At 38.7% G+C, this 27,417-nt stretch overlaps 2 protein-coding genes across 5 annotated transcripts in view; one reads left to right on the plus strand and one right to left on the minus strand.

Annotated features, from left to right (window-relative positions):
* LOC128706493 (SET domain-containing protein SmydA-8) overlaps positions 1 to 27,417 on the plus strand; it is a 187,832-nt gene that overhangs the window by 60,618 nt on the left and 99,797 nt on the right. The window contains exon 8 of one of the 4 annotated variants that reach the window (XM_070091339.1): positions 5,352 to 7,647. The exons of the other annotated variants lie outside the window; for them this stretch is intronic. The gene's annotated coding sequence lies outside the window, so the exon portion shown is untranslated. Of the gene's footprint in view, positions 1 to 5,351; positions 7,648 to 27,417 lie in introns of those variants that run through there. 4 annotated transcript variants of the gene reach the window in all.
* LOC128705103 (broad-complex core protein isoforms 1/2/3/4/5-like) overlaps positions 1 to 27,417 on the minus strand; it is a gene marked incomplete in the record, with an annotated part of 369,072 nt that overhangs the window by 4,661 nt on the left and 336,994 nt on the right. The window contains 1 exon segment of the mRNA XM_070091304.1: positions 6,287 to 6,449. Coding sequence (XP_069947405.1) covers positions 6,287 to 6,449 — 163 coding nt within the window.

A 27,417-nucleotide genomic window follows, 5' to 3' on the forward strand; every position in this document is an offset into this window, starting at 1 on the left:
GTAGAAAGTTGAAAGTGAACATAGAAAAGAGTAAGGTGATGAGGGTATCAAATAATTTAGATAAAGAAAAATTTGATATCAAATTGGGGAGGAGGAGTATGGAAAAAGTGAATGTTCTCAGATACTTGGGAGTTGACGTGTTGGCGGATGGATTTATGAAGGATGAGGTTAATCATAGAATTGATGAGGGAAAAAAGGTGAGTGGTGCATTGAGGTATATGTGTAGACAAAAAACATTATCTATGGAGGCAAAGAAGGGAATGTATGAAAGTACAGTGGTCCCTTGCTTTTCATAGTTCTCGGCAATCTTAAATTTCGCCAATCATAGGGGTATTTTCGTATAAACATGGACTCGCTTTTCATAGGTTGACTCACGAATAGTAGTTCGTCCGGGACGCATACGCACAGTGTGAGCCGGGGAGGCCTCCCTACCCAGCCAGTCTGGCATTGTTTACCAGTGAGTGAAGGTCCCCTCAAGTGCTCCTACGAAATATTTCATAATATTCCACTCATTTTAGTGCTTGCAAGTACTAAATAAGCTACCATGGCTCCAAAGAAAGCTCCTAGTGCCAAGCCTGTGGTAAAGAAAGTGAGAAATATGTACAGTGACAAAGTCTTGGGCCATTTTAGGAAAGTGTTAAAGAGACGCCAGAAACAGAGCTCTCTCCACAGTTACTTTGCGAGACAGGACTAGAGTGACTCTCAAGGTGGTCCTAGTGACATTAAGAAACAGAGAAGAGAAGCAACCCCAGAGAAGCAATTGGTACCTGAGGTGTTGCTGGAAGGGGATTCCCCTTCCAAACTGTAAACAATCCAATCTCTCTCCACCTCTAGTCTCCCATACACTAAGAAGAATCTCCAATAAAGGTAAGTGTTATGCTGTTAATGTTTCATTCATCATTTCCCATTGTATTGTTTATGTACTACATGTATATTTCATGTAAAAAATTTTTTTGTTTTAATACTTCTGGGTGTCAGGAACGGATTAATTGTATTTACATTATTTCTTATGGGGAAAATTGATTCGCAAATCGTAAATTTTGTTTATAGTAGCTCCTCCAGGAACGGATTAATTACGAAAAACGAGGGACCACTGTATAGTAGTACAAACACTCTTATATGGGTGTGAAGCTTGAGTTATGAATGCAACAGCAAGGAGGCGGTTGGAGGCAGTGGACATGTCCTGTCTAAGGGAAATGTGTGGTGTAAATATTATGCAGAAAATTCGGAGTATGGAAATTAGGAGAATGTGTGGAGTTAATAAAAATATTAGTCAGAGGGCTGAAGAGGGGTTGTTGAGGTGGTTTGGTCATTTAGAGAGAATGACATGGAGAGCATATAAATCTGTAGGGGAAGGAAGGCGGGGTAGGGGTCGTTCTCGAAAAGGTTGGAAGGAAGGGGTAAGGGAGGTTTTGTGGCCGAGGGGCTTGGACTTCCAGCAGACGTGCACGAGCGTGTTCGATAGGAGTGAATGGAGACGAATGGTATTTGGGACCTGACGATCTGTTGGAGTGTGAGCATTGTAATATTTAGTGAAGGGATACAGGGAAACCGGTTATTTTTATATAGCCGGACTTGAGTCCTGGAAATGGGAAGTACAATGCCTGCACTCTAAAGGAGGGGTTCAGGATATTAGCAGTTTGGAGGGATATGTTGTGTATCTTTATACATATATGCTCCTAAACTGTTGTGTTCTGAGCACCTTTGCAAAAACAGTGATTATGTGTGAGTGAGGTGAAAGTGTTCAATGATGATGAAAGTATTTTCTTTTTGGGGATTTTCTTTCTTTTTGGGTCACCCTGCCTTGGTGGGAGACAGCCGACTTGTTAAAAAAAAAAAAAAAAAAAAAAAAAAAAAATTACTGTTATGCAGACTACTTCATTATTGTAAATATGGTATAAATAATATCAGTGCACTAGTGAAAGAATATTAGACTCCCCAGTTGACATGCATTGGACGTGTGGTGTGATTTGCTTACTCCTGAACATTGGTAAAAACCGAACATTTCCGCTACTTTGAGCTCAATTTCAACGTTGTTTTCATCGTGAAACTAATCACAATCATCTCTATTTCTGTAATATATTTTACATTTTATCACGTGAGCCCATGAAAACGAGAATACGATAAATACTATACGAAAATACATCTCAAAGTCTGCGTTTTAATCCAAAAAAAATGGCCAGTTTTTTTTTTCTCATTACACACTGTGTGCTGCAGGATTTTTTTTATGTGGTGCACACTGACCACACAGACCCATTCTCTAACATGTAGACCTACCAGCTTTCTCCTGCTTGATTTGAAGCCGCTAGAATTTACGCGTATAAATACGTCCAAAACAGTGGAGCGTAAGACGTATATATATATGACCAAAACAGTCAAAGGGTTAATGATCTTAGTATAGGGTGCAAGGTGAATAGTATTTTTTTGTAGAAAGTCAGGTGTGGTAGGTATCGTAGCACATCTGGCCACCCCACCCACACATTATATACATGTTACAAAGCATTTAAATTGTCCTAGAGTGATAAAATGCATATACAGTACACTCATTACTTACCTTTAAATATTTGTAGTCTTAATGTAGGGTGAGAGGTGAGTAAACGAGATTAAATGAGTAAATGAGGGAGAGAGCGACAGAGAGAATAAGTACATGAGAGAGGACAGATGCGAGTTATGTAAACAAGCCAACCGAATGCGTATGGTTTTAGTTCACTCCGGCAAGCCGACTAGAAAAACATCTCATATTTATGTTAATTTATTCTACTGTGGGTGTATTTATCATGTTTGTATGTTAGGTAGCGTGTTTATTATATAATTTAAAAAAAAAATCATAGATGGATCAAGCAAAATGTCTATATTAATGTTTTATATGACATTTAACCCTTTGAGGGTTTCGGACGTACTAGTACGGCTTACGACCCAGGGTTTTTGATGTACTAGCACGCCTAAATTCTAGCGCCCTCAAATCTAGTGGGAGAAAGCTGGTAGGCCTCCATATGAAAGAATGGGTCTATGTGGTCAGTGTGCACAGTATAAAAAAAATCCTGCAACACACAGTGCATAATGAGAAAAAAAAAACTTTGACCGTTTTTTTGGAATAAAACAGCAACTTTGCACTGTATTTTCGTATGGTATTTATTGTTGTATTCTAGTTTTCTTGGTCTCATTTTATAGAATGGAAGGCATATCATAGAAATTGAGATGATTTTGACTGGTTTTACAATGAAAAGTACCTTGAAATTGAGCTCAAAGAAGCAGAAATGTTCGATTTTTACCAAAGTTCAAAAGTAAACAAATCATGCCAAGCGTCCAATACACGTCAACTGGTGAGTCTAATATTCTTTTGCAAGTGCGCCAATATGATTCATACCATTTTTTATGCTAATGCAGTAGTCTGCATAACAGTAAATCTTCTATTTTTTGTGAGAATAAAAATTCAAAGAGGAAAGCAAAAGAATGTAAGAGGGGCCTTGAGACATGACTAATGAACAGAGGAAATGTCATTTTAGTGCCAGGAATGTATTTCTTGTTTGTTCTGGACCCTATTCGGAAATTGGCATCTTTTGAAATTTGTGTGAAATTGGCAAAATTGCTAAATTCTGACCACTGTACTGGATAGTTGAAATTGGTAAATGGGTGGTTTCTTGCACTCATTCAATAGAAAAAAATGGAGTTCTAGCAAAATATTCATGTTTTTTGTCGACTAGTACAGTGGAACTAGCCGAAAATGGGGCTCAAAGTGGGCAAAATCGCCGATCCGTAAACATCGCCGAGACCGCTAACTTCACGAGAGCATAATTCCGTAAGTTTTCCATCAAATTTCATATTTTTGGTGTCATTATGATCGGAAAAAGATTCTCTATCTTTTCATAAGAAATTTTTTTTTTTTTTTTTTAAATTTGGCCGACCCTGAGAACGAGTCTCGGAGAAGGCCTGTTGACCCTCAAAGGGTTAATGTGCCTCAGAGTGATTATTATTGTGTTATTATTATTATCATTATTAATATGGCATCTTCAAGACTTATAAGGCAATCTTAGAGATGTTAATGTGTATCAGCACGCCAGCACAGTGTGTAAGTTGACTTAGGTACAGGTACACGTAAGTATAATTATCAGAGTAGTACATGTATATATAAAATAACTTTAAAATGCTTGAAAATTTGAAAAGTTTCCAAAGATAATGAAGAGATGCGGTGCTCATGGAGAATGTAAACAAACTGGGTGGCATGCACTGTATTAGAAAGACAGAGGGAGCTGTATAGCGAGTTTTGGTCATAATTTGAAATCGCCGTATTAGCGGAACGCCATAAGGCGAAACATCATAAAGCGGGGCCCTACTGTATAGAGATTCAAAGTGGGTATTTTCTAAACCATAACTCTGTTGCAAAGTATAGCTAATGATGGGGTGAGGGACAGAACACATCATCACAGTAAGGATTTACTTACTAGACAGCTATGTGCTTCATGAACGAGTCTTGTATAACCCACAGTGTCCTGCAGTACATATGATACTACTTGATAAATGATAGTGGTATATATGGACAAAATAATAACAGCAAAATTGATGTAAAGGTATACCAAGTTTGTAAAGAAAATATAAGTTTACTTAGGTATAGGTACACATAGGTATAATTATCAAAGTATACATGTATATAAAATATGAAATAACTTTAAAATACTTGAAATTTTGGAAAGTTTCCAGACATAATTGAGAGATGTGCTCATGGAGAATGTAAACAAACTGGGCGGCGCGCAGTGACCGTATTAGAAAGTCAGGTGGGGGAGCCGTATAGAGAGTTTTGTACATAATTAGAAATATCCATATTAGTGAAATGCTGCAAGGCAAAATGCCACAAAGCAGGGCCCTACTGTATCTGGTATATCCATGTGAATCCTCCTGTTAGGTTAGTCACATGAAAGAAGAAGGAATGTTTGGATTACCATTATGGTCTTAAAATAGCATTAGTCAGCAATGATTATAGGATAGTTAAAGCTTAACAGAATGCTAAATAATAGTTTACCACTTCTTCATGTGGCTCCAGTATTATATTTGCTTTTATTCCACTGAACACAGGCAAATAGAACACTATAAATACAGTATAGAATATATAAACTAATAGATTGTAAGTATATGATTGAAATTAAAGCAACATATAAAAGAATAAGAAAGAGATGATTGTGGATGATGGTTGGTTGATGTTGAAGTCTCCTGCTAGTAGTAGGTGGTGCTTATTCATGTGTGTATCTGTAATCAGTGCTGTTAGTTTATCACTAAAGGCTGGGATATTAGTATGAGGCATCCTGTATATGGCTCCAATTGTTATAGTTTTTTTTTTTTTTTTTTTTTTTTTACAGAGAAGTTTGCAAATATACATTGACCGCATTCATCATTGAAAGATATGATGTTCTACATGATAGTTCATTAGAATAATAGATGGCAATACCTCCCCCAATTTGTTCTGGCCTGCAGTTGTGGACTGCTGTGTATCCTGATAGTGTGTAGATGTCTTTTGTGTCATTCTTAAGCCAGGTTTCAGTAAGAATAATACAGAAGAAGGTTGTCTCTAATGAATCTTGGAGTGCCAGGAGGTCATCATAGTTTTTACTTAGGGATCTAATATTGTAATTCAAAATTGTAATATTTCTGGCATTGCTGAGGACAGCACTGGCTTCTATTGCTGTAAAGTAAAAGGCAGTTGCTTTCACTTAAATGTTGACTGGGATTTAGATTATATAGATTCAGTTCAGGGTCGATTTCAGCATTGAGCATTTAGGGTTGACTGGTAAATATATAAATGATTATGAGTTGCAGAAGGTGATAAAGGGTAATATTAATATCTGTAATAGGGGAAGGGGGTTGAACAATATTGGCATTAGTGTATATTGTCTAGTAGATTGTAGATACTAATAAACACATAGTGATATAGTAGTAATGAAATATAATGAATGATTATGACTAGATATATCAATCGCACCTAACTGTTATTTCACTAATGACTGTATACAGTAGACAGTAAAAAAAATAAGGTTATAATCAGTAGCACCTGGCTTTGGATTGTATTTCACTAACTCTATTATAGACTGCACACAATAGACAGTTAAAAATATAGTTCTATACTAATAGAGGACAGTAAAAGATAGTAAATAATAATGCTGGGTGATATTGCCATTCACACTAAATCTCAAGAGTGCAAGTCCCAAGGATATTCATGAAATTGACATTCTGAACCAACCCACCCTCTAAACCATCACAGCTCTACATGTTGCACTTGCTACAAACACTGGGTTACCTTCTCTGACTGAGCATGCGTCCACAAGTGGGACAGTGACACCGTTGTCTGGAAGGCTGTGTGTATGGAGAGGTGGAACCCATTCCCCCAGATCCACTTCCTGCCATTGTAAGTTGAACATCAGATAAGTGGAATGAGAAGCGATGAATCGGATCTGTTGCACCTGTGATGAGACAGACAAGTTTTTCTATCCTGTAAACTAAATGATTAAGAATGAAACTTTGAAACTTAAATATTCACTTGAGGATTACATGTATACATGTATAAGTTTTTCTACTGAATATCTCAGTGAAAACCATTAACCTGAAAATCTAACATTTAAAGTCATTATGTCACTAAATTCTTTTCGAAAATGTTGAATATTGTACAGTTATGATAATAAACTTGCTATGATATATAAAATATGGCAAAACTACCTAAATTAATTAATGATTTAATAAATTATTACTGTTAATAATCAAATCACACATTTAATTGTTAATAAAGTAGGAAATGTTATTCTTCTATATTATCAGCACTACTTACTGAGCTATATTCTATAGTGTGGTCAGGGATAATAGTGAAAACATTAATGAATGTCATAATACATATGTAATTAATACCATTAAAATATACACAAGAATCATATATCAAGGAATAAAAGCACTTGGCAGATTTAGTTTTTTACATTATTAAGTGATTTTTCTGCACTGTTACATTAGGTTAAAAAACATACAGCATAAGAAGACCTTTACCAAGTACTGTACTTAAAAAAAAAAAAAGCCTCTGTGGGTGAAATGTCACATTAATAAAGGTCTTTAGCTGTATGAGCAAACCCTCGAAATAACGGATCTGTATAATAGACTTTAGAAATACAAAACAATCTGCTGAGTTGGTTGATCTGGAAACAGCGGACAAAATCTGTTGGTTACAGAATTGTCCATTATTTTTACTATGTGCATCAACTCAGTCTCTTCAGTTTCTGCTACACTTGCCATTGCCAGTCACCCATTCTACTCCCATTAATCCATTATGTCAAGAGTTTACTGTCTTGTCAACCTTACATTGGCTACTCCATACTTCATCCATTATTATACTAAATGCAAGCCTATAAGAATTAGTTGATAATAAAGGATGCCTTTGCTAATAGTGTATGGTTACCATGGCAACTACTAATTGAACTTGTATGAGCAACACATTCAATACTGATAACATTAACAACATTGATAATGGGTTTTTCATCAGCATTACTTAAAGTGAAAACAATATATTTATTAAATAATGTCTACTGTCATCATCTGTGATACTTTAGAAGTTTACAATTGTGGACATAGAGGAAAAGTAACTGAATGAAAATATAAAATTCCTTTGTATTTTATATACTGTATTTTTAAAAACAGGAATCTTACTTACCAGTACACCACTAACACCATAAAAGACAACTTACAGTATACAACCTATACTGAACCTGAAAAGAATATACAATATTTGCTGTATACAAAGATTACTCACATTATCAACACATAAGACATTCACATGTTCACCTCATACAGCATGGTAACACTTTGAACATAAAGCCAGTATTTGCTAGCTTATTTTTATTAAATTGGTATAGAACAAATAAGAGTTTGGAACTAATTATTCTGAATAGTGAACTGTCAGACAAATAGGGGATAGCTTCATGTAGTACAAACTCACAGCAAGATAAATATACCTTCAATATTAAGTAAAACATATGCACTAATATTTGATGCATGATTTGTTGGCAATTTTGACTTAATGGTAAAGTTGGTGAGAAGAAAGCATTACAATTAATTTATATCTTGAATATAATTGTATACATAATTTTAACTTACACTGTACAATATTTCTTTTATGATAATCAGCAGGCGGGATCATAAGTAACAAAAATCTTTTCATTCCCTTTACATGCACACTATTCTCAGTTAAGATACAGTGAATCAAAATGAGCAGATTCTAATAATACATTTTTTGTATATTAACCCTTAAACGGTCCAAACGTATATATACGTTCACGCGCGTAGCGCCCCAAACGTATATATAAGTTTTCTTTGTCATTCATTCAACATTGCCACAATAAGCCTGAGTCACCTAGACATGAGAGAATGGGTGTGTACACTCAGTGTGTTCCATATTAAAATAATTGGGGATGCCTGGGTACCATATGCTCTTTTTTCCTTTTAAAAGAAAAGATTTCTTTTTTCCTCAAAAAATTTGGGGCGCTACGCGAGTGAGAGTATATATACGTTTGGACCATTTAAGGGTTAAATTTCCAAGCCATCCTCTTAAGTGGAGTACTTCTTTATCAGTGTTCATTTAAATAAAACATTTTTCATAACCCTTTATAACGCTATCAGAGCTCTTCACTATTCTTTCATTCAGCATGAATTTCATATACGTATTGTGCTAGAATGGTTGATCGAGAGGGTGTATAAATCGGTGGATCATTGTTTATACTGAAATGTTTCACTCGGCTAAAATTACGTGTTATTATCCTATACTATTACTGTTTTAGTATTAAGTGTTACAAAAGTACTACTTTAGTAAACAATAAACAAGAAATAAGTTTATTTACTCTGCCCAAAATGCTTGGCATAACAAGGGACTTTTCTTGGAATGTACAGAAAGATGAAATCCCAGAGCTGTAATTCTTGGAAATAAAATTTTTTTCAAGGTTATTTGATTTTATATGATATGAATAGTATCCTTCAAAGTCAGAAGATTCTACTATTGCAAACAAACACAAGTAGCTGAGTGACAGTAGTGTCTTGCACACAGTGTAATCACAGAGGGGGGGGGGGCCCACTTCGCAAGGATACGTGGATGATCCACCAGTGGCAGAGCCCAGAGAAAGATTTGATCTTTGAAGGCGTCCTGTGTCTGTCAGCAAAGACACATTATCCCAAATATTTTAAATGGGTAAAAAAGAGTCTGCCTCACCACTTAAGCAGCTCAGACCCAGATGTGGAAAGGAATATTGATGAAAGTATTTAAGAATCAGCCATTGCCTTGGATGCCTCAGGAAAGTATAAACCTTAAATGAGCAACAGGAGCCAAAATTCTTTGTACAAGATATATGCCATGTGTCCTTTAGTGTGTGGTAATAAGGATGAGTGCAACCTATATAAGTACTAACAAATGGTGTTACTTAACTGATAATATACATAGGAGTGCACGTTGTTGGCTGATCACTGCCGGGACGCCTATAAACATGGAGGTACCTGTGAGGCCTATGCCAGAATCATGTGACTGCTCATGGAGTAAGACGTCCGTGAAGGCCCTCAGAAAGTATAGCTAGGGGAGAAGCCAAAGAGTGTCCTGGTCGGCAGGTTTCCCCATGCACCTGTGGAAGAAATAAGGAAAACAAAATCCTCACCTGGAGGAGTTGCAAAGAAGTGCAGAGAAGTGCCACAGCAAATTAAAGTCAGCACCAGGCCATCCCTTCAAGGGCTGGGAGAGCAGGTGGTCCTGTTGCAGATGAAGGACCTGTGAGAGGGCTCACAAGTTCAGGACCCAGAGCTGCAGAGAAAATCATGAAGCAATGAGGATGCAAAGAATGTGCAAATGAGCAAGGAGAGAGACGACTTCCATTAACAAAGAAGTAGATGGGAAGGCATAAAAAAACTCGTATGCTCACCAGCCAAAGAAGAAGACATCAGGAGCTGAGTTAAACAAGTCCAGGATCTGAGTGACAAAGGCAAGGGTTTTGTGGTTGGGGTTTATGGAGAATAGCTCCACATCTGATAGGCCCCAGCACTCCACCAGAGAACAGGAGACCTCTGGATGAACATCCCACTGTTGACACATTGGAAGGTGTACCTTGCTTAACTAAATATCTCTCACAGATATTTAATGTGAGGTAAAAAAAAAAAGAAGAGGGCAGAAGAAATTTTCATGTTGGGGCAGTAAAGCAAAGACATGGCTGTCAGAAAAGACTGGCAATATTAAGTTCTGCAGGTGTCAAAAGTGCATAACCAATGTGTAGATGCTCTCGAGTTCCTTTCATTTCACCAAAAACAAGTTGATGAAGGCCCCAACCCAATGAGCTATGAGGACACACCAAAGGTAGCTCTCAAACTGGAAGCAGAGGCATCAGCCATGACAGGGTGTGAAAGAAAATTAACGATCATAGTCGCCAAACCCTGAGGTTTTACAAGAAATGGACCCTGCTGGAAACCCTCCTGGAGCACCCAAACAAGAGGAAGATGTGTGCCTCTGTGAAGAGAGGAGAACCAATAACCCCTGCACCACTAGAATACAATACTTTTTTGAAACAGTGACTCCTGGAATTTGTGAAGAGGAGCAACTTTCTTTGGGGAAAGATAAATACATTGGTTTTCTCAGCTTGATGTATCTCAGAGTTTTTTTTTGTTCTTAAATTGCTTACTTGTGGTTGGATTTATATTTTCATGGTAGTGTACAGTGGACCCTCGGATTATGTCGTCATCGGAATACGTAATAATGGGATAAAGTAATGTTTTTTCGTCAAAATGTTGGCTCGGTGATCATCATTGAACTCGGTATAAGTCATTCGTCTGGAACGTGTCCGCGTGGCCTGAGCGGCCCTGACACTCCATGTACAGCCAGGGTGCCATTGTTTATCAGCCAGTGAGGACAATCCCACCTGTTCATACGATACATTTTGTATTATTCCATTCTTTTTAGTGCTTGCAACTACTAAATAAGCCACCATGGGCCAAAAGAAAGCTCCTAGTACCAGACCTTTGGTAAAGAAGGCGATAAATGCGATAGAATTCAAGAAAGAACACACCAGCCAGGATACTTCCCCACACACACACCAGCCAAGGTACTTCCCCACACACCAGCCAGGGCACTTCCCACACACCAACCAGGGTACTTCCCCACACACCAGCCAGGATACTTCCCCACACACCAGCCAGGGCACTTCCCCACACACCAGCCAGGGCACTTCCCCACACACCAGCCAGGGTACTTCACACACCAGACAGGGTACTTTCCCACACACCAGCCAGGGTACTTCCCCCACACACCAGACAGGGTACTTCCCCACACACACGATTTGATTTGATTGGGACTTGCGCATGAGTGAATAGAATTATCAAAGCTTATTGCTTGGGAAGCATAGAAAATTGGGTTGGGCAAATACGATTCTGTTAGTGGGATGGTTTGTAAAGGACCTGCCTAGTATGGGCCAACAGGTCTGCTGCAGTGTTCCTGCTTTCTTATGTACACCAGCCAGGGTACTTGCCCCACACACCAGCCAGGGTACTTGCCCCACACACCAGCCAGGGTACTTCTCCCACACACCAGCCAGGGTACTTCTCCCACACACCAGCCAGGATACTTCCCCACATACACGATTTGATTTGAATGGGACTTGCACATGAATGAATAGAATTATCAAAGCTTATTGCTTGGGAAGCATTGAAAATTGGGTTGAGCAAATATGATTTTGTTAGTGAGATGGTTTGCAAAGAACCTGGCTAGTATGGGCCAACAGGCCTGCTGCAGTGTTCCTGCTTTCTTATGTTCTTATGTACACCAGCTGAGGAAATTGCTTCAGAGGAGGAGAAAGAGGGAGGGAAAAAGGTGCCTTCTTCAAAGATTAAGGACGTTTGTGCAAGGTGGAGTGAGGTGCAAACATTTGTGGAGGAACATCACCCTAACCCTCTCCCCTCCTCCCATCTTCCATACACCAACAAGAGTCTTCAATAAAGGTAAGTGTGATATTATTGTTTTATACTCGATTTCTCATTATTTTCTGTATGTAAATCTATATTTAATCTATAAAAAAATAATTTTTGTTAATATTTTCGGGTGTCTGGAATGGATTAATTGGATTTACATTGTTTCTTATGGGGGAAATTAATTCGGAAATCGTCAGATTCGGGTTTAGTCACTCTCTCTGGAACGGATTAATTACGAAAACCAGGGGTCCACTGTATATGTAAATTAACTTTACTTGACTTAAATTAACCAACCCTAATGTAAAGTGAAGAAAATAGAATTTGAAAAAAAGGAAGTGTTAAAAAAAAAAATTGTCAAAGTACGTACCATGTTAGAAAACAGATACATATAATGTAATAAAGATAGAAGAATAAAAGTCAGTATGATGGCTGGAACAGTTTACAAAAAACTCACACTTAGAGAAGAAACTTTAAATGATATTTCTGTGCATCATGAACCATAAGCAAGTCATAACAAAACTATAAAAACAGAGAAGATCATCCGGGTAAGGAAGAGGGAAGATGAAGACGATGTAATAACAGCAGCAACAGCAGTAGCGGTGGTGGCAGTGGTAGTATCAGTAGTGGTAATAATAACAGAAAAGAGGTGCATTGTAGTAAACCTAATAATAACCCATGTTAGGAAAAACAAAAAGAAACAAGTAAGGCAAAAATTAGAAGAAAGGAGAGATGAAGGAAATACAGAAGATAGGTCATGAGAAAAGGAGAGAAGGCAAAGATTAAGTTAATTCACTCTCAAGACTTCACCAGATTTGTACAATCACATCCAACCCAAGTCTTTTTCTGTTGAATCTCTCATTACCACAAGTAAAATGTTCCTCTTGATGCTCTCAAATTTCTCTGAATGAAGGCTAATGAAGGTCTAAACCTACTGATGTCGTTTTTTTTTTTTTTATCTTATTTGCTTTCATGTAGATTCTAACTTTTTTTTTTTTCTTCCAGGGTAACTTCTATTATCAAACCTTTGGTATTGCTGTAGGCTCACCTTTATCCTCATTCTTGCTAACCTATATATGGAGCATTTTGATACTGTTTTACTTTTTATATCTAGTCCTCCCCCCCCCCTTTTTTTTTTTAGCAAAACTGGATACATCAACAATGTGCTGGTTCAGTAGTGCCTGCCTTTCTCAGTACATTGTCAAATACTCTAATCTTTAACCCTTAAACTGTCCAAACGTAGATCTATGTTCACATGCCGGGGGCTCCGAACGTAGATCCACATTTTTTTTACATGCTTTCAAATGGAGCACTATGCACGTGAACGTAGATCTACGTTTTGACAGTTTAACCCTTTCAGGGTCCCCAGGCCCTCTCCCAGACTTGTTCTCAGGGTCACCCAAATTTAAAAAAAAAAATTATTTTTTCTTATGAAAAGATAGAGAATCTTTTCCCGATCATAACGACACCAAAAGTATGAAATTTGATGGAAAACTTACGGAATTATGCTCTCGCGAAGTTAGTGGTCTCGACGATGTTTACGCATCGGCGATTTTGCCCACTTTGAGCCCTATTTTCGGCCAATTCTAGTGTACTAGTTGACAAAAATCATAACTATTTTGCTAGAACTCCATTTTTTCTATCGAATGAGTACAAGAAACCACCCATTTACCGATTTCAGCTATCCAATACAGTGGCCATAATTTAGCAATTTTGCCAATTTCACACAAATTTCAAAAGACGCCAATTTCCAAATAGGGTCCAGAATAAACAAGACAGACATTCCTGGCACTAAAATAACATTTCCTCTGTTCATTATTCACGTTCTCAGGCTCCTCTTACATTTCTTTTGCTTTTCACTTTGAATTTTTATTCTCACAAAAAATAGAAGATTTACTGTTATGCAGACTACTGCATTAGTGTAGAAATGGTATAAATAATATCAGCACACTTGTAAAAGATTACTAGACTCACCAGTTGACGTGTATTGGATGCATGGCATGATTTGTTTACTTTTGAACTTTGGCAAAAATCGAACATTTCTGCTAATTTGAGCTCAATTTCAAGGTACTTTTCATTGTGAAACCAATCGAAATCATCTCAATTTCTGTAATATGTCTTGCATTCTATAAAATGAGACTAGGAAAACTAGAATACAACCATAAATACCATAAGAAAATACACTGCAAAGTCGGTGTTTTAATCCAAAAACACGGTCAAAGTTTTTTTTTCTCATTATGCACTGTGTGCTGCAGGATTTTTTTTATGCTGTGCACACTGACCACATAGACCCATTCTTTCATATGTAGGCCTACCAGCTTTCTCTTACTAGACTTGAGGGCGTTAGAATTTAGGCATACTAGTACGTCAAAAACCCTGGTGCGTAAGCCGTACTAGTATATCCGAAACCCTGAAAGGGTTAAGGGTTAAAATGCTTGATTAGACCCTTGCCTTCTCATTTTCCTCTTGACCTGTCTTTTGTATAGTAAAAGCTCAATTTAACAGGGCTCCAAGTGATGAATTTCAGAAATACCTTTAAAATCTATTGGATAAATTGATTTTAGAAACAACGGACAGTCTGCTGGGTACATAATTGTCCATTATTGTTATGATGACTAATGGACAAATTATGGAAATACTGAACAAAGTCGGTTGGGTGCAGATAAAACGTACCTCTTGTCAGCAAATAATAAAGTGTATCAAAGGAATAAATAATAAAGAACCCTTAAAGCCAGCAGAAGAATTTAAGAACTGACAAAATATTTTGTGATACTACAAATTCAGGCTTCGATGAAAGAATGATATCATAATAGATATCATTGCAGTAGAGGCACACTTGCATAAAACTTATTGTAGAGACTATACACACCAAAATCCAAATAAAACCTACTCTCCCTGCGACAAACTGGAAGACTTACCAAAAAGTGGAGATGGCTGCTCTTAATATGCCCTCATAAAATATTTGGGGTGATGTGTTTTTGAACTCTTGGATGGTTTTTCTAGGTAAACTCACTGCTCATTTCTTTTTTTTTTGGGGGGGGGGGATGGTGGGGATGTGATAGTGCTTAGTATGATTCAGCAAAACAGCTCATGGATAAGCTCTAATATTTTGGCAAGATTTCACAGAGGTATCAGCAGACACAGTTGGCTACCTGTCAACATTCAATGCTCCAACTGCAGCAGCAATGTCAACCCACTAGCATTGTAGGCATTCAGAATACTGCAGTTTTCTTGGATCAGGTTGTTTGTGAAGGCAACAGAAATAGCATGAACACACCCAAACAAGTTTGGAGGCATTGTACTAATAATAGGTAACCCTCTCATAATTTGCAACTTTATGTTACATATTAGCAAGATGTTTGGTTATGCAAGACTTCATGACATACCAGTTGAGTCAAGAGTCATAGATGAAGGGTCATTTAATAAGGGGAGACAATAAAACACCAACGATCAGTAGTACAAAATGATGTATGAAATGCTGATGAGGTTTTGAGATCAACTTCACTGAAGGTTTTCCAGAATTGAATGACACAATTCAAGCACTGCATGAGCTTCACCAAAATGTTTTTGCATGTAAACATGCAAAAACATTTTGCTTGTTTACATGGCTTGTCTGAAAGTTTAGCAGCATAAGGGGGGCCCACTCTCAGTGTTTAGAAGACTTACACTGGCAAGATCAACACCCAGCTTGAACTACAGGCCTCTTGATTTACATTAACTTGCTATTATGCGATGCCCTGTTTCTATCAGTAATTCTGAATATGCGACATAGGATCAATTTATGTGATCGGTATGGTTCGCAATGTTCATTAAGATTTTTCTTTTATGTAAATAAATATTAAATGTTTTTTTAATTGAGCTTAATACACCTGCCATGGCCCTGTAACACATCTACAGCATAAAATGAGAGACATAAGTACCCCAGGATGACAAGATAAATGATACCTTCATCTTCTTGCATGTAAATACAATCCTATTGGTGCTTTGAAATGGATAAAATCAACTATGCACCAATAACATGGCTGAAGGAGACCTGTCCAAACTTGAATGAACATTTTCAAAGCTGTGAAGTCTCTATGAAGCTTAAGTACAGTATCAAATTCTTTTAGCCAAACTGCTGTGGATGAAACCATTGGAGAGGCTGTGAATACAGGCACTCAAATTGCCACAATACATGGCTTCAGCCTCAAACCAGGTACTGTCCTTCTATTTTCTTAAGTGTGCACTGAGACAATAGTGTGAACACATCTCGATTCAGCATCCAGATATCAGTCGCCCAAACCTAGAGAAACCCTGCATTAGGAGATATTGGTATACTGAACTGGAAAAATTTATTTGATCATCTCCACTTGACCAGCTGCATTTGAAGTGTATGCTTTCCTGCTGAAACTACACTAAGGTGTGTGGTGACATGTTAACAGCTCCATCACCTGAGGTGCATGCTTACCTGCTGACAGCTGCACTAAGGTGTATAACAGATGCACCATCTCAGGTGTGTGCTGACCTGCTGACAGCATGCCAAAAGAGTGATGAAAGCTTACCAGATTTTTCCAAAAACAGCAGCTACAGAAATGTCAAGGGCTTTATAAAAAAACATAAAGTTAAAGCTGTGAACTTTCTGGGTGATAAAACAGACAACCCTTAATTGTACAGGGAGAATGCAAAGAGAATATCTTGAAACCCGATCCAAGGTTGTTCACAGACGTGAGTTATTAGTGCTGAGAACAGAAAATTGGACTTGTGGAACAGTCTTGGTCATCCTTTAGTATTTTACTTAGTAAGTTGGAGAATGCTGATGGCACAAAGGTAAAAAAAAAAAAAAAAAAAAAAATGCATTTTTAGCACAAACCTGGAGAGCTGAATTTCACCTGCTGAAGGCATCCCACGTTCATCTGCCACGCTTTGATGACGTGGGACTCCTTCATTCGTAAGTTCAGTGAGCTCTGTGGTTACATTTTTGTGCAGATGCTTCATGCTGGCCATGGAAACAACAGAATTTCTGTGGTATTTGATGTATACCAAAAGTATTCAATTGTATCAACAGATAATGTAAGTCATGGTTCTGAAGGCAAAACATTCTATCAAATAAGATTTGGTCACAAAATTAAGAATTGGAGAAGGCTTCTGACATACACAGCAAGCAAGACTAAATCTCTAAGCTTCTTATTGAAAGCTGAAAGAACTTAAAGTACAACTTGGTAATGCAACTAGATTTAACACATATTTATACACAATAAAAGAAAAATTGAGGTCCTCACGTTCAACCAAGAAAATGCTAATACATACTTACTGTTACAGGCTAAGCATGATGCAGTAAACTACCTGGCACTATGTTACATTGCTCATGCCTAAGTACATCTTTCATGTGCTTAGGCATGAGCAATGATATCAGAAGTAAAAACATTCATTAGAAAGGGCACCGAAACACACTGATTGTTCTTATTACCTACAAAATAGCTGCAGTACTAGAAGTGTGTGTGTACTGCATTGTTGGGACTCATCCATGGACTGGGTGCAAGGTGCAATACTGCAAGCACACTGGCCAGACAACTTAAAGCTAACTGCATATATCTAAGATAAACCATTTTTGATACACTATATATCAAATCCTAGAAAAATAGCATTTAGTTGGAAATGTCCATTACCTGATTTCAGAAACTTCAGGTTTAAGATGATCTGAAAATGATAGCAGCATCTAGTCTCTCAATTTGGTAATCAGATCTTGTTTGGCTCATAGACTAAACAAGGATGTCTGTCTTCACAGTGTGGTTGACCAATGTAATGGTTTACAGGAGGAGGTAGCAAGTACTACAACCACTTTAAACATTAAAAACTTTATGCTAGACTAAATAATAAAGATGGGACATTATGAGCTTAGTTCTACTCCTGTATCTACACATACATACTGAATATAGGACATTTTAAGCTTAGCTCTGCTCCTGTAGCTACAAATAGGTAATCACATAAAACATGTTCCACTCAAAGACACAGTATTGTGCTTTAAGAAAAAAAATACAGTACCTCCCTTCTCTCCTACATACCATACCCAGAGCCTCACTCTCATAAAATGCTAATTTTAACAACTTACATGTTCCATACATATGCAAAACACCTGCCAGATTGCTCCCAACACCCTAACATGTGAGGCAGTGTGTGCCAGAATAGAATACTCACTAAATTCACACAATGGAGAAAAATGCAGGCAGTGGGGAGATCAGAGATATGAAGCTTAAGTTACCATACTCTGTTATGGGACACTGAGCCTAACTTATAGATGCAGAACACAATTTCTACATATTCCCACAAACAGATGACACATTACAGAATTGTTTCCTTCACTAACTTGGATTTCAGCCATGGTGGTGCTCATTCTTTTCTGCGGTGGAGTGCTTCACATAACTTTTCCAAGTCCATAAGTGTAACAATAGCTCCTTACCATTATCTAGTACTGTGTTGTTTATTCACATGCTTTAATGCAATACAGTTAACAACACTTGTTTTCAGTTATTATTATTACATTAATGGAAGGGGCACTAAATGGATCATACAACACAAAGGGGAATAATTATTTTTCAGAAAAGTCCTTCAAAATCAGTGCAAATATTATTAAAGTGATGCTGAGTAATTCATTTACGTTAAATAATAATAACTAAATTTAGGCAGACATTAGATGGGTCGGAAACACTTAAGCTACATTGCATTGTTATTTTAGTAAGGCTGGCCTTGCATTAATTTCATGAGGAAGCATTAAACCTGTAAGGGTCATACAGCACAGGAAATGGAAGGAAACCAAGACACTTTATAATATCTCCTTTGGGTTTAGCACTCCCCCTACGAGTGTAATAATAATAGGCAATCAAGTTTGATATAAGAAAGTGGAAGGCACATCCAGTTCCCTGGAGCAAGAACTCTTCACCAGCATCAGAGCACCCCTCCCTCACTTTGAAAGGAAGGTTGGGATGAGCTGCAAAATTAGTTTTCATGCATTATCAAATATTTCCTCTCCTATTAATTTACATAAGTGACTATACAGGCTTTTACAGCTTTATGTGGTTTTATTTTATGTATTTGTTTTTATGGGGTGACCCCATTTCTCCTAGTAACTGATACATGCATTTTAAATTCACTCTTGTGCAATCATTAAAGCCGAGAAGCACTTGATCAAACCATATCTCATTAAATATCACTCTAAACTGGTTTATACTTATATTTATAAGAAAGAAATGAGAGAAAGAAAGCAGATTTAATCATGGGAAATCAACTTAGCATATTATCAATGAAATTCAAAGAAAATGGACACCTGGCAAGATAAAATTGGCTTGCATCAATAACACAGTTGGAGCTGAGGGTGAAGGAAGGAAGGGATTCATAATGTGTACACTTCAATCCAGATAAAAACAGGCTGATTGGTTACTGATATATGATACTCTTGGTGCAAAGAAATTTATTGAGGAGACATTTTGCTCGGGGAAGCTTTTTCATTTTCGAATTGAAAAAACTTATTATATTGAAACATTTCCTCAATAAATATCTTACCGGTACATGTGTCATAGTTCACACTTGTCAAGTGTCAGTAACCATCTCTCATGGTTGGTGGTGGAGGAAGGGCAGAAGGGAATAGGATTATCATTTTTTTTTATCAATTGCATTTAATTTTGGTATAGGACTGTCTGGTGCCTGTCTGGTATGCTCATAATTTTTTGGGCAAAAATAGAGGAGTGTGGACCTTCTCCTTGGGAAAGTGGAACAGAATTCTTCCTCCGTAAGCCATGCGTGTCGTAAGAGGCAACTAAAATGCCGGGAGCAAGGGGCTAGTAACCCCTTCTCCTGTATAGGTTTACTAAATTTAAAAAGAGAAACTTTCATTTTTCGTTTTAGGTCACGTTCCTCAGTGGGATATGGCCGGTTTGATGGAAAAAAAAATGTGGACCTGTTTCCTCACTTGTATTATAATGTATAGGGTTTATGATTGAATTTTGAATTTTATTTTATTCTTAGTTCTAAACAATTATCTTTTTTCTTATTTTGTACATGATCATTTGTAGAGTTTGTAACATATTAGAAGTAATACTTGTAATTTTAAGTGTTAGAATATTGGTTTTGTAGTATGTGCCATGGGCTAGCAATGCATCTATTGAATAAGGCAAGGGACACCTATATTTATCAATGAACAAGATCAATATTTCAAAACTAAATATTTTTTTGTTACACTAGGCTTGTCTGACCAACTTTTACAATTGCTCAGTAAAATATTCTCAAGCAACAAAATTTTCTTTCAAATTATTTACAACCTGCTTGTAGCAGTAAATTAATCCCTGTACTGTCTCTCATGTAGATCTACGTTATTGATGCCAGCATCACATAAATTTACGTTTTAAGCACAGCACCCTCAAATATGCTGTGAATGGTAAGTTCTACCCAAGACATAAGAAAATGGGTCTGTTCAGCAGGTATGCACAGTATAAAAAAAATCCTGCCCCTACATAGTGCATGGGAAGAGCAAACTTCTGACCTTGTGTCTAGTTTAAAATAGCAGATTTGAGGTGTTTTGTAGGATGGTTTTATTAACTGTTTCTTGGTATCAAGCCACACTACTGAAGTATAGATAGTTTTGATCAGTTTCAGGACTGGAAGTAGCTTGATATAGGGCTCAAAGTAGCATAAATATAAGAGTTTTGATGATTTTTCTGAGTAAGGGTAAGGCCATCCTACCACCCCTGGTCTGTTTTGTGGGCTTATATGAGATCTGCTCCCATTATTGGGACTCCTTGAACCATGGCCAATCATTGGTTATACTGTACTTTATTATCCAAGAAACAGGGTAAAACCTGTTTTTTTTTTTTTTTTTTTTTTGTGTGTGTGTGTGTGTGTGTGTGTGTGTGTGATGATGATGGATTAAAAATAGGGGGCAAGTATAATAGAGGCACCTGAGGTTCCTTTAGTGGCTGCAGTGCGTATGTACAGTGTTTATTTTGGACTCAGTTTTTAAACTGGAATTTGTTTAATTTTGTGTAAATTGGCTAAATTAAGAACTTCTTTGCACTTTACAGGATAATTCTATAGTTGAATTAGCAGTTTTGTGCTTAATTGATAGAACAGAAGCCATACTAGCAAAATAGCTAAGAATTTGCTCATTTTGAGTATTGGAATTGGATTAAAATAGGACTCAAAGTGGGCAAAATCACTTGATGTTTAAATTGTGCCCCGACCACCAACTTTGTGCCTGCATAATTCTGTAAGTTTTCCATTAAATTTCTTATTTTTCCATTTTTTCTTTAAATTGTGACACTGACTCAGCACTTTTAATGTTAGGGTTAATAGTAATGCATAATCATTAGACTAAATTTTGTGTTATTATTATAATTAAAAAGAAGCGCTAAACCACAAGGGCTATACAGCGCTGCAGGGCAGGGAAGGAAGCGAGGGTATCAGGTGGCAAAAGGGAGACGGATGATTAGTAGGGTACGGAGAACAGCGGGGCAGTGGATAGTGCAGGGGTAGAGGGTAGCAAGAGATTGAGGTAGAAAGGGCTGAGGGGAGTGCTATAGGTATCATCATCAGTGTTTGTGGAGTAAATCAGCAAGAAGGGAGGTAAATTGAGAGCAGCAGAGCGGATACGACGTTGGAGGTAAATTCTGCATGCTCGTTGATAGAGTGGGCAGTCTAACAGAATGTGGCTAACTGATACTGGAACCTGACAATTCTCACAGAGAGGAACAGGGCGCCTCTCCATGAGATACCCATGAGTAAGACGAGTGTGGCCAATGCGAAGACGGGAGAGAGTAGCCTCCCAACCTCGACACTGATGACAAGAAGACATCCAGTAACCTATACTCAGTCTAATAGAATGAAGTTTATTATTGAGCAGATCAGACCAACGTTGTTGCCAATGGGTGTGAAGGTGGGTAACTATTACAGCAAAATTGTCCGTGAATGGAACACCTCTGTATGAAACTGGAAGGTCATGTACTGCTGACTGCACAGCAGTGTCTGTCTGTTCATTGCCCTGTATGTCAACATGACCAGAGACCCAACAAAAAGCAATATCTTTATGCTTGGTAGAGACATGGCGTAACCAAAGTTGGATACGGAGAACTAGGGGTGAGGTGTATCAAATTTTCGTATAGCCTGTAAAGCACTAAGGGAGTCTGAAACAACCATGTAGGCGAAGAGAAAAGGGATGGAGCAAACAGGGGCGATGAACAAATAAAGATTGTCTACTAACATCGGTGACTCTTCTATATATGAAAGGATTGCGGATATCATGAGAGCGAACATAGTAGCGAAGGCAATGGGCATCACGGCGATCGGACAAGGATGGAATATTCACTTCTGCATAGAGGCTCTCAACAGGGGAAGAGCGAAAAGCACCAAGGCATAAATGTAATCTCTGGTGATGGATGGGATTAAGGCTAGAGAGAGTAGCAGGAGAGGTCACTGAATAGATCTGATCACCATAATCGAGTTTCGATAAAATGAGGGCTGAATGTAGGCGAAGGAGAGTTCGACCCATGAAAGATGAGCAAGGGTTTTAACCCTTTGACTGTCGCGGCCGTATATATACGTTTGCGAGGTACCGTGTTTGACGTATATATACTCATAAATTCTAGCGGCTTCAAATCAGGCAGGAGAAAGCTAGTAGGCCCACATGTGAGAGAATGGGTCTGTGTGGTCAGTGTGCACCACATAAAAAAAATCCTGGAGCACGCAGTGCATAATGAGAAAAAAAAAACTCCGACCGTTTTTTTTAATTAAAATGCCGACTTTATGGTCTATTTTCGTATAGTATTTATGGTTGTATTCTCGTTTTCTTGGTCTCATTTGATAGAATGGAAACTATATTATAGAAATGGAGGTGATTTTGATTAATTTTACTATAAAAAGAACCTGGAAATGGAGCACAAAGTACAGGAAATGTTTGATTTTTGCCGATGTTCAAAAGTAAACAAATGATGTCATTGTCCAATAAATGTCCAAATAGCCATTCTAATACGCAGTCATGAATGGGTTGATGTAATTTTTACAATTATTACAGTATTGCAGTAGTCTGCATAACAGTAAATCTTCTATTTTTTGTTTGAATAAAATTTCAAAATAAAAAGCAAGAGTAATATCACAGGGACCTGGAGACATGACTGATGAACAAAGAAAATCTTATTTTAGAGCCAGGAATGTCTGCATTGTTCATTCTGGACCTTATTTTGAAATTGTCGTATTTTTTAATTTTCGTGAAATTGGCCAAATTGCAAATTTCTGACCATGTTATTGGGTAGTTGAAATCGGTAAATGGGCAGTTTCTTGTACTCAATCGATAGAAAAAATAGAGTTCTGAAGAAATAGTTATGAGTTTGATTGACTGGAATAACGGAATTAGCCGAAAATAGGGCTCAAAGTGGGCGAAATTGCCGATTTTTAAATATCGCCGAAGTCGCTAACTTCGCGAGAGCGTAATTCCGTCAGTTTTCCATCAAATTTCGTTTTTTTGGTGTCTTTACAATCGGGAAAAGATTCTCCATCATTTCATAAGAAAAAATAATTTTTTTTTTTTTCGAATATTTTGCGACACCAGAAGCAACTTCAGGATTTGGCCCTTCGACAGTCAAAGGGTTAAGAAGGTTCAGCCGGCTGTGACAAGTTGCCTTCAGAGAGGTAATGTGAGGTTTCCAGGATAACCTACGGTCAAAGAGAAGGCCTAGAAACCTGACCATATCATGTTCAGGGATATGCGAGCCATAGAGGTACAAAGGATGATCAGAGATGATAGAGCATCTAGTGAACGTAATTTGGTGAGTTTTAGTACTGGAAAATTTAAACCCATGCGTGTTGGCCCAATTGGAAACATGGTTGACCGCATGCTGGAGAGAAACTGTAATGAGGTGACAGTCAGCGCCTGTACAAGCAATAGCGAAGTCATCAACATAAAATGATGACCAAATATTGGATGGAAGAAGAGAGGGCAAATGATTTACAGCAAGGAGAAAAAGTGCTGTGCTCAGAACACATCCCTGGGGGACACCTTCAGCTTGGACAAAGTCCGGGGAGAACATATTATTAACCCGAACTTGGAAATATCTGTCAGTTAAGAAGTTCTTAAGAAAGGATGGTAGATTGCCTCGGAGGCCTAAGGAGTGGGCTTGGGCCAAAATATTATACCTCCAAGTTGTCTCATATGCCTTCTCCAGGTCAAAAAATATGCCAATAACTGAGTGGTTATTTGCAGAGGCATTACGTACATATGTATCCAAGCATAGTAAGGGGTCTATGGTAGAACGGCCCTTACGAAAGCCATATTGACTAGTTGAGAGACTGTTGTGTGTCTCTAAATACCACATTAAACGTCGATTTACCAGATGTTTCATCACTTTGCAAACTGCACTGGTAAGAGCAATGGGACGATAGTGGGAGGCATCATGTCCCGTAGTACCCGGTTTGCGGAAAGGGAGAACAATGGCAGATTTCCACAGCTGGGGAAGAGCTCCTTGTGACCAAATAAGATTGAAGAGTTGTAAGAGGACTGCAAGGGCTGACTGATGTAAATGTTGTAACATCCGAATATGAATGTCGTCAGGCCCAGCTGCCGATGATCGGCAAGCTGAGAGTGTCGCTTCGAGTTCCTGAAGTGTAAAAGGAACATTATAAGATTCTTCTTTGAGAGAAGAAAAGTCTAAGGGCACTAACTCTCTGGCAGACTTTGAGGAAAGAAACGAGGGGCATAGATGGAGCCCCTGAGAAATACAGACCAGATGATTACCAATTTCAATGGCAAGAGGGTTTGCTATATCAACACCGGCAACCCGCAGAACAGGAGAGTATTTACCACTCAGTTTCTGCACTTTTTTCCAGACTGCACTCATAGAGGAAGCAGAGGTGATGGTGGAAACATAATCTCGCCAGCAAGTGCGTTTAGCATCATGGATGACACGGCGAGCGACCGCATGCTTCTGCTTAAAATCAAGAAGTCTCTCTGTGGTTCTATTGTACCGGTACCTGCCCGATGCAGCAAATTTCAAACGTACTGCTCGAGCACAAGCAGGAGACCACCAAGGCACGCACTTCTGAGAATGCCTGCCCAAGGTTCGGGGTATAGAATGAGAAGCTGCGGTTAAAACTGAGGTCGAGAAGAGGTGTAAAAGCTCATCAATGGAGGACAAAGAAGGAACCTTACTAAAAGCAGTTAGTTGCGAGTAAAGGTCCCAATTTGCTTGATCAAATTGCCAGCGTGGGCTATGAAGAGATGGTGAATATGAAGAAGTAAGAATGATTGGAAAATGATCGCTGTCATGTAAGTCTGGGAGAACAGACCAGGTGAAGTCTAGTGCAGTGGAGGAAGAGCAGACCAAGAGATCGATGCAAGAGAGAGTATGAGTACGAAGATGAAAATGGGTGGGAGTACCTATATTTAAAACATGGAGGGGTGAGAGGCGAGAAAAGCCTCCAACTGAATGCCACAGGAATCACAGTGAGACACTCCCCCAGAGGATATGATGGGCAATAAAATCGCCAGCTAACAGAAGTGGAGGCGGTAAGAACGAAACGAGAAAGGCAGCATCCGGGATAGATAATGCCCGAGAAGGAGAGATATAAAGAACAGATTGTATACCACTTATCCAAGTGGATACAGGCTGCAGTGTAATGCAGCGAAGTATGAACAAACAGCTGATGGTACGAAATATCAGTGCGTAGAAGGACACTTTCATTAAAAGTCCCATCAGAAAGAGGATCCGAAGAATACAATGAATTATAGCCTGAGATGGGATAGATAACAGCGGAGTGTAATTTTGGTTCTTGTAAGTAAACACCAACAGGGGAAAACCGAAAGAGCAGCATCTGAAGCTCACCTCGATTACCCGAGGCCGCGGATATTCCACTGTAAATAGGCCATGATTGGCAACGATAAAGATACCAGAAATCCGCAGGTAAGGGTACCTACGGACTAGAGGGGTTTGAAAAGTCTACATGTGGCGGCAGCGGAAAACGTTTAAGTAGCGAAGGAACGGGGTGGATCAGTGTCCATTGATGGTTTAGTCTCTGCAATATACCTGAGATAGCTTCAAGTGTTTTGGAATTCAAAGATGTTGCATGAGAGACAATATTGGAGATGGAAGGAGGAGGGTGAGTAAAGATTGGGACAGTAATGGACTGTATCATAGTAAGGGGGGACGAAAGGGTGGAGGGAACTGGAGAAGAAGTGTGGGAGGGGACAGAAGAGGCAGAAACCTGGGAGGTGGCAGAAGAGGAAGAAACTTAGGAGGGGACAGGGGAGGAAGACCCAGTACAAGGAGGAGGGTGAACCTCCACACTTGTAACAGAGCCAGTGAGAGGGGAAGAACCAGGTACAGAGACTGGAATGGTAAAATGTGGAGGTGGAAGAAGAGAAGGAAGGGTTAAAGGAGATTTGAGCAATGGCGATTTTTTGGACTTCTGAGAAGTAGAGGGGCGATTGGAAGGAGGTGTCGTACGAGGTCTTGTCGATACCAGGGCTTGTGAGGAAGAACACGAAGTGAGAACAGACTGAGGTGTTGAAGTAGGGACTTCTGAGCCCAGGACAGCAAAAGAATTAGACAGAGGAGTGACTGTGGAAGGGGTAACCACAGAGGAGGCTGCAGAAGATGGGACCCCAGAAGTGGGGGGATATTTAGAAACATGAGAATAAGAAATACGGGGTAGTATTCCTTGGAGGCATAGATGAGAAACTGCCATAGCATAAGGGAGACCTTCCACCTCTTTGAGGCAACAGATTTCTCGCTCATTTAAGTAGACCTGGCAACGGCGAGAGTAAGAAGGGTGAGCCTCATGACAATTAAGGCAAGAGGGAGGTCGACTACAAGACGTATTAGAATGGTCATCGGCACCACAGACTGGGCATTTGGCTATAGCTCTGCAATATTTCACTGGGTGACTAAATCGCCAGCAATTTCTACACTGTTGAGGTGTAGGGATCACCTTTCGAACTTATAAACGATGTCCTGCTACATAAACAGAGGATGGGAGTTCACGGCTGTCGAAAGTTAATCAAGCCACATTGCAAGGGTATCGTCTCTGCCCACGGGCAGGAAGGACACAAGTGTCTACTTTGAGGATTGGGAGACCTTGGAGTTCCAGCTGCTCAAGAATGTCATCGCCACATGACTGGAAATTCTGTTGGACTATGGTATGGTGCAGAATGACAGTACCACTACAAGAATTGAGGAATGACATCTTTCGATAGTGACAGGAATAATATCGATATGTGAAAGAAGAGAAAGATCATGAGCTTGGGTACCATTCTGGACAGTGATGATGCGTGTACCGCTCTTGAGAGCATGAAAGGAAATATCTCTACCAACATGGCGTAGTAGCGCCTTGTCAACACTATGGTCGGAAAGATAGGCAATAGAGGAAGTCGGTCGTAAAGTAAAAAATTTAGTCCATTGTGCATTCCGAAACTGAGTGTGGAAAGGGAGTGCATGACGTGTTGGTCTTTTC

Source organism: Cherax quadricarinatus, chromosome 3 (genome assembly GCF_038502225.1).
Source record: "Cherax quadricarinatus isolate ZL_2023a chromosome 3, ASM3850222v1, whole genome shotgun sequence".
Taxonomy (NCBI): domain Eukaryota; kingdom Metazoa; phylum Arthropoda; class Malacostraca; order Decapoda; family Parastacidae; genus Cherax; species Cherax quadricarinatus.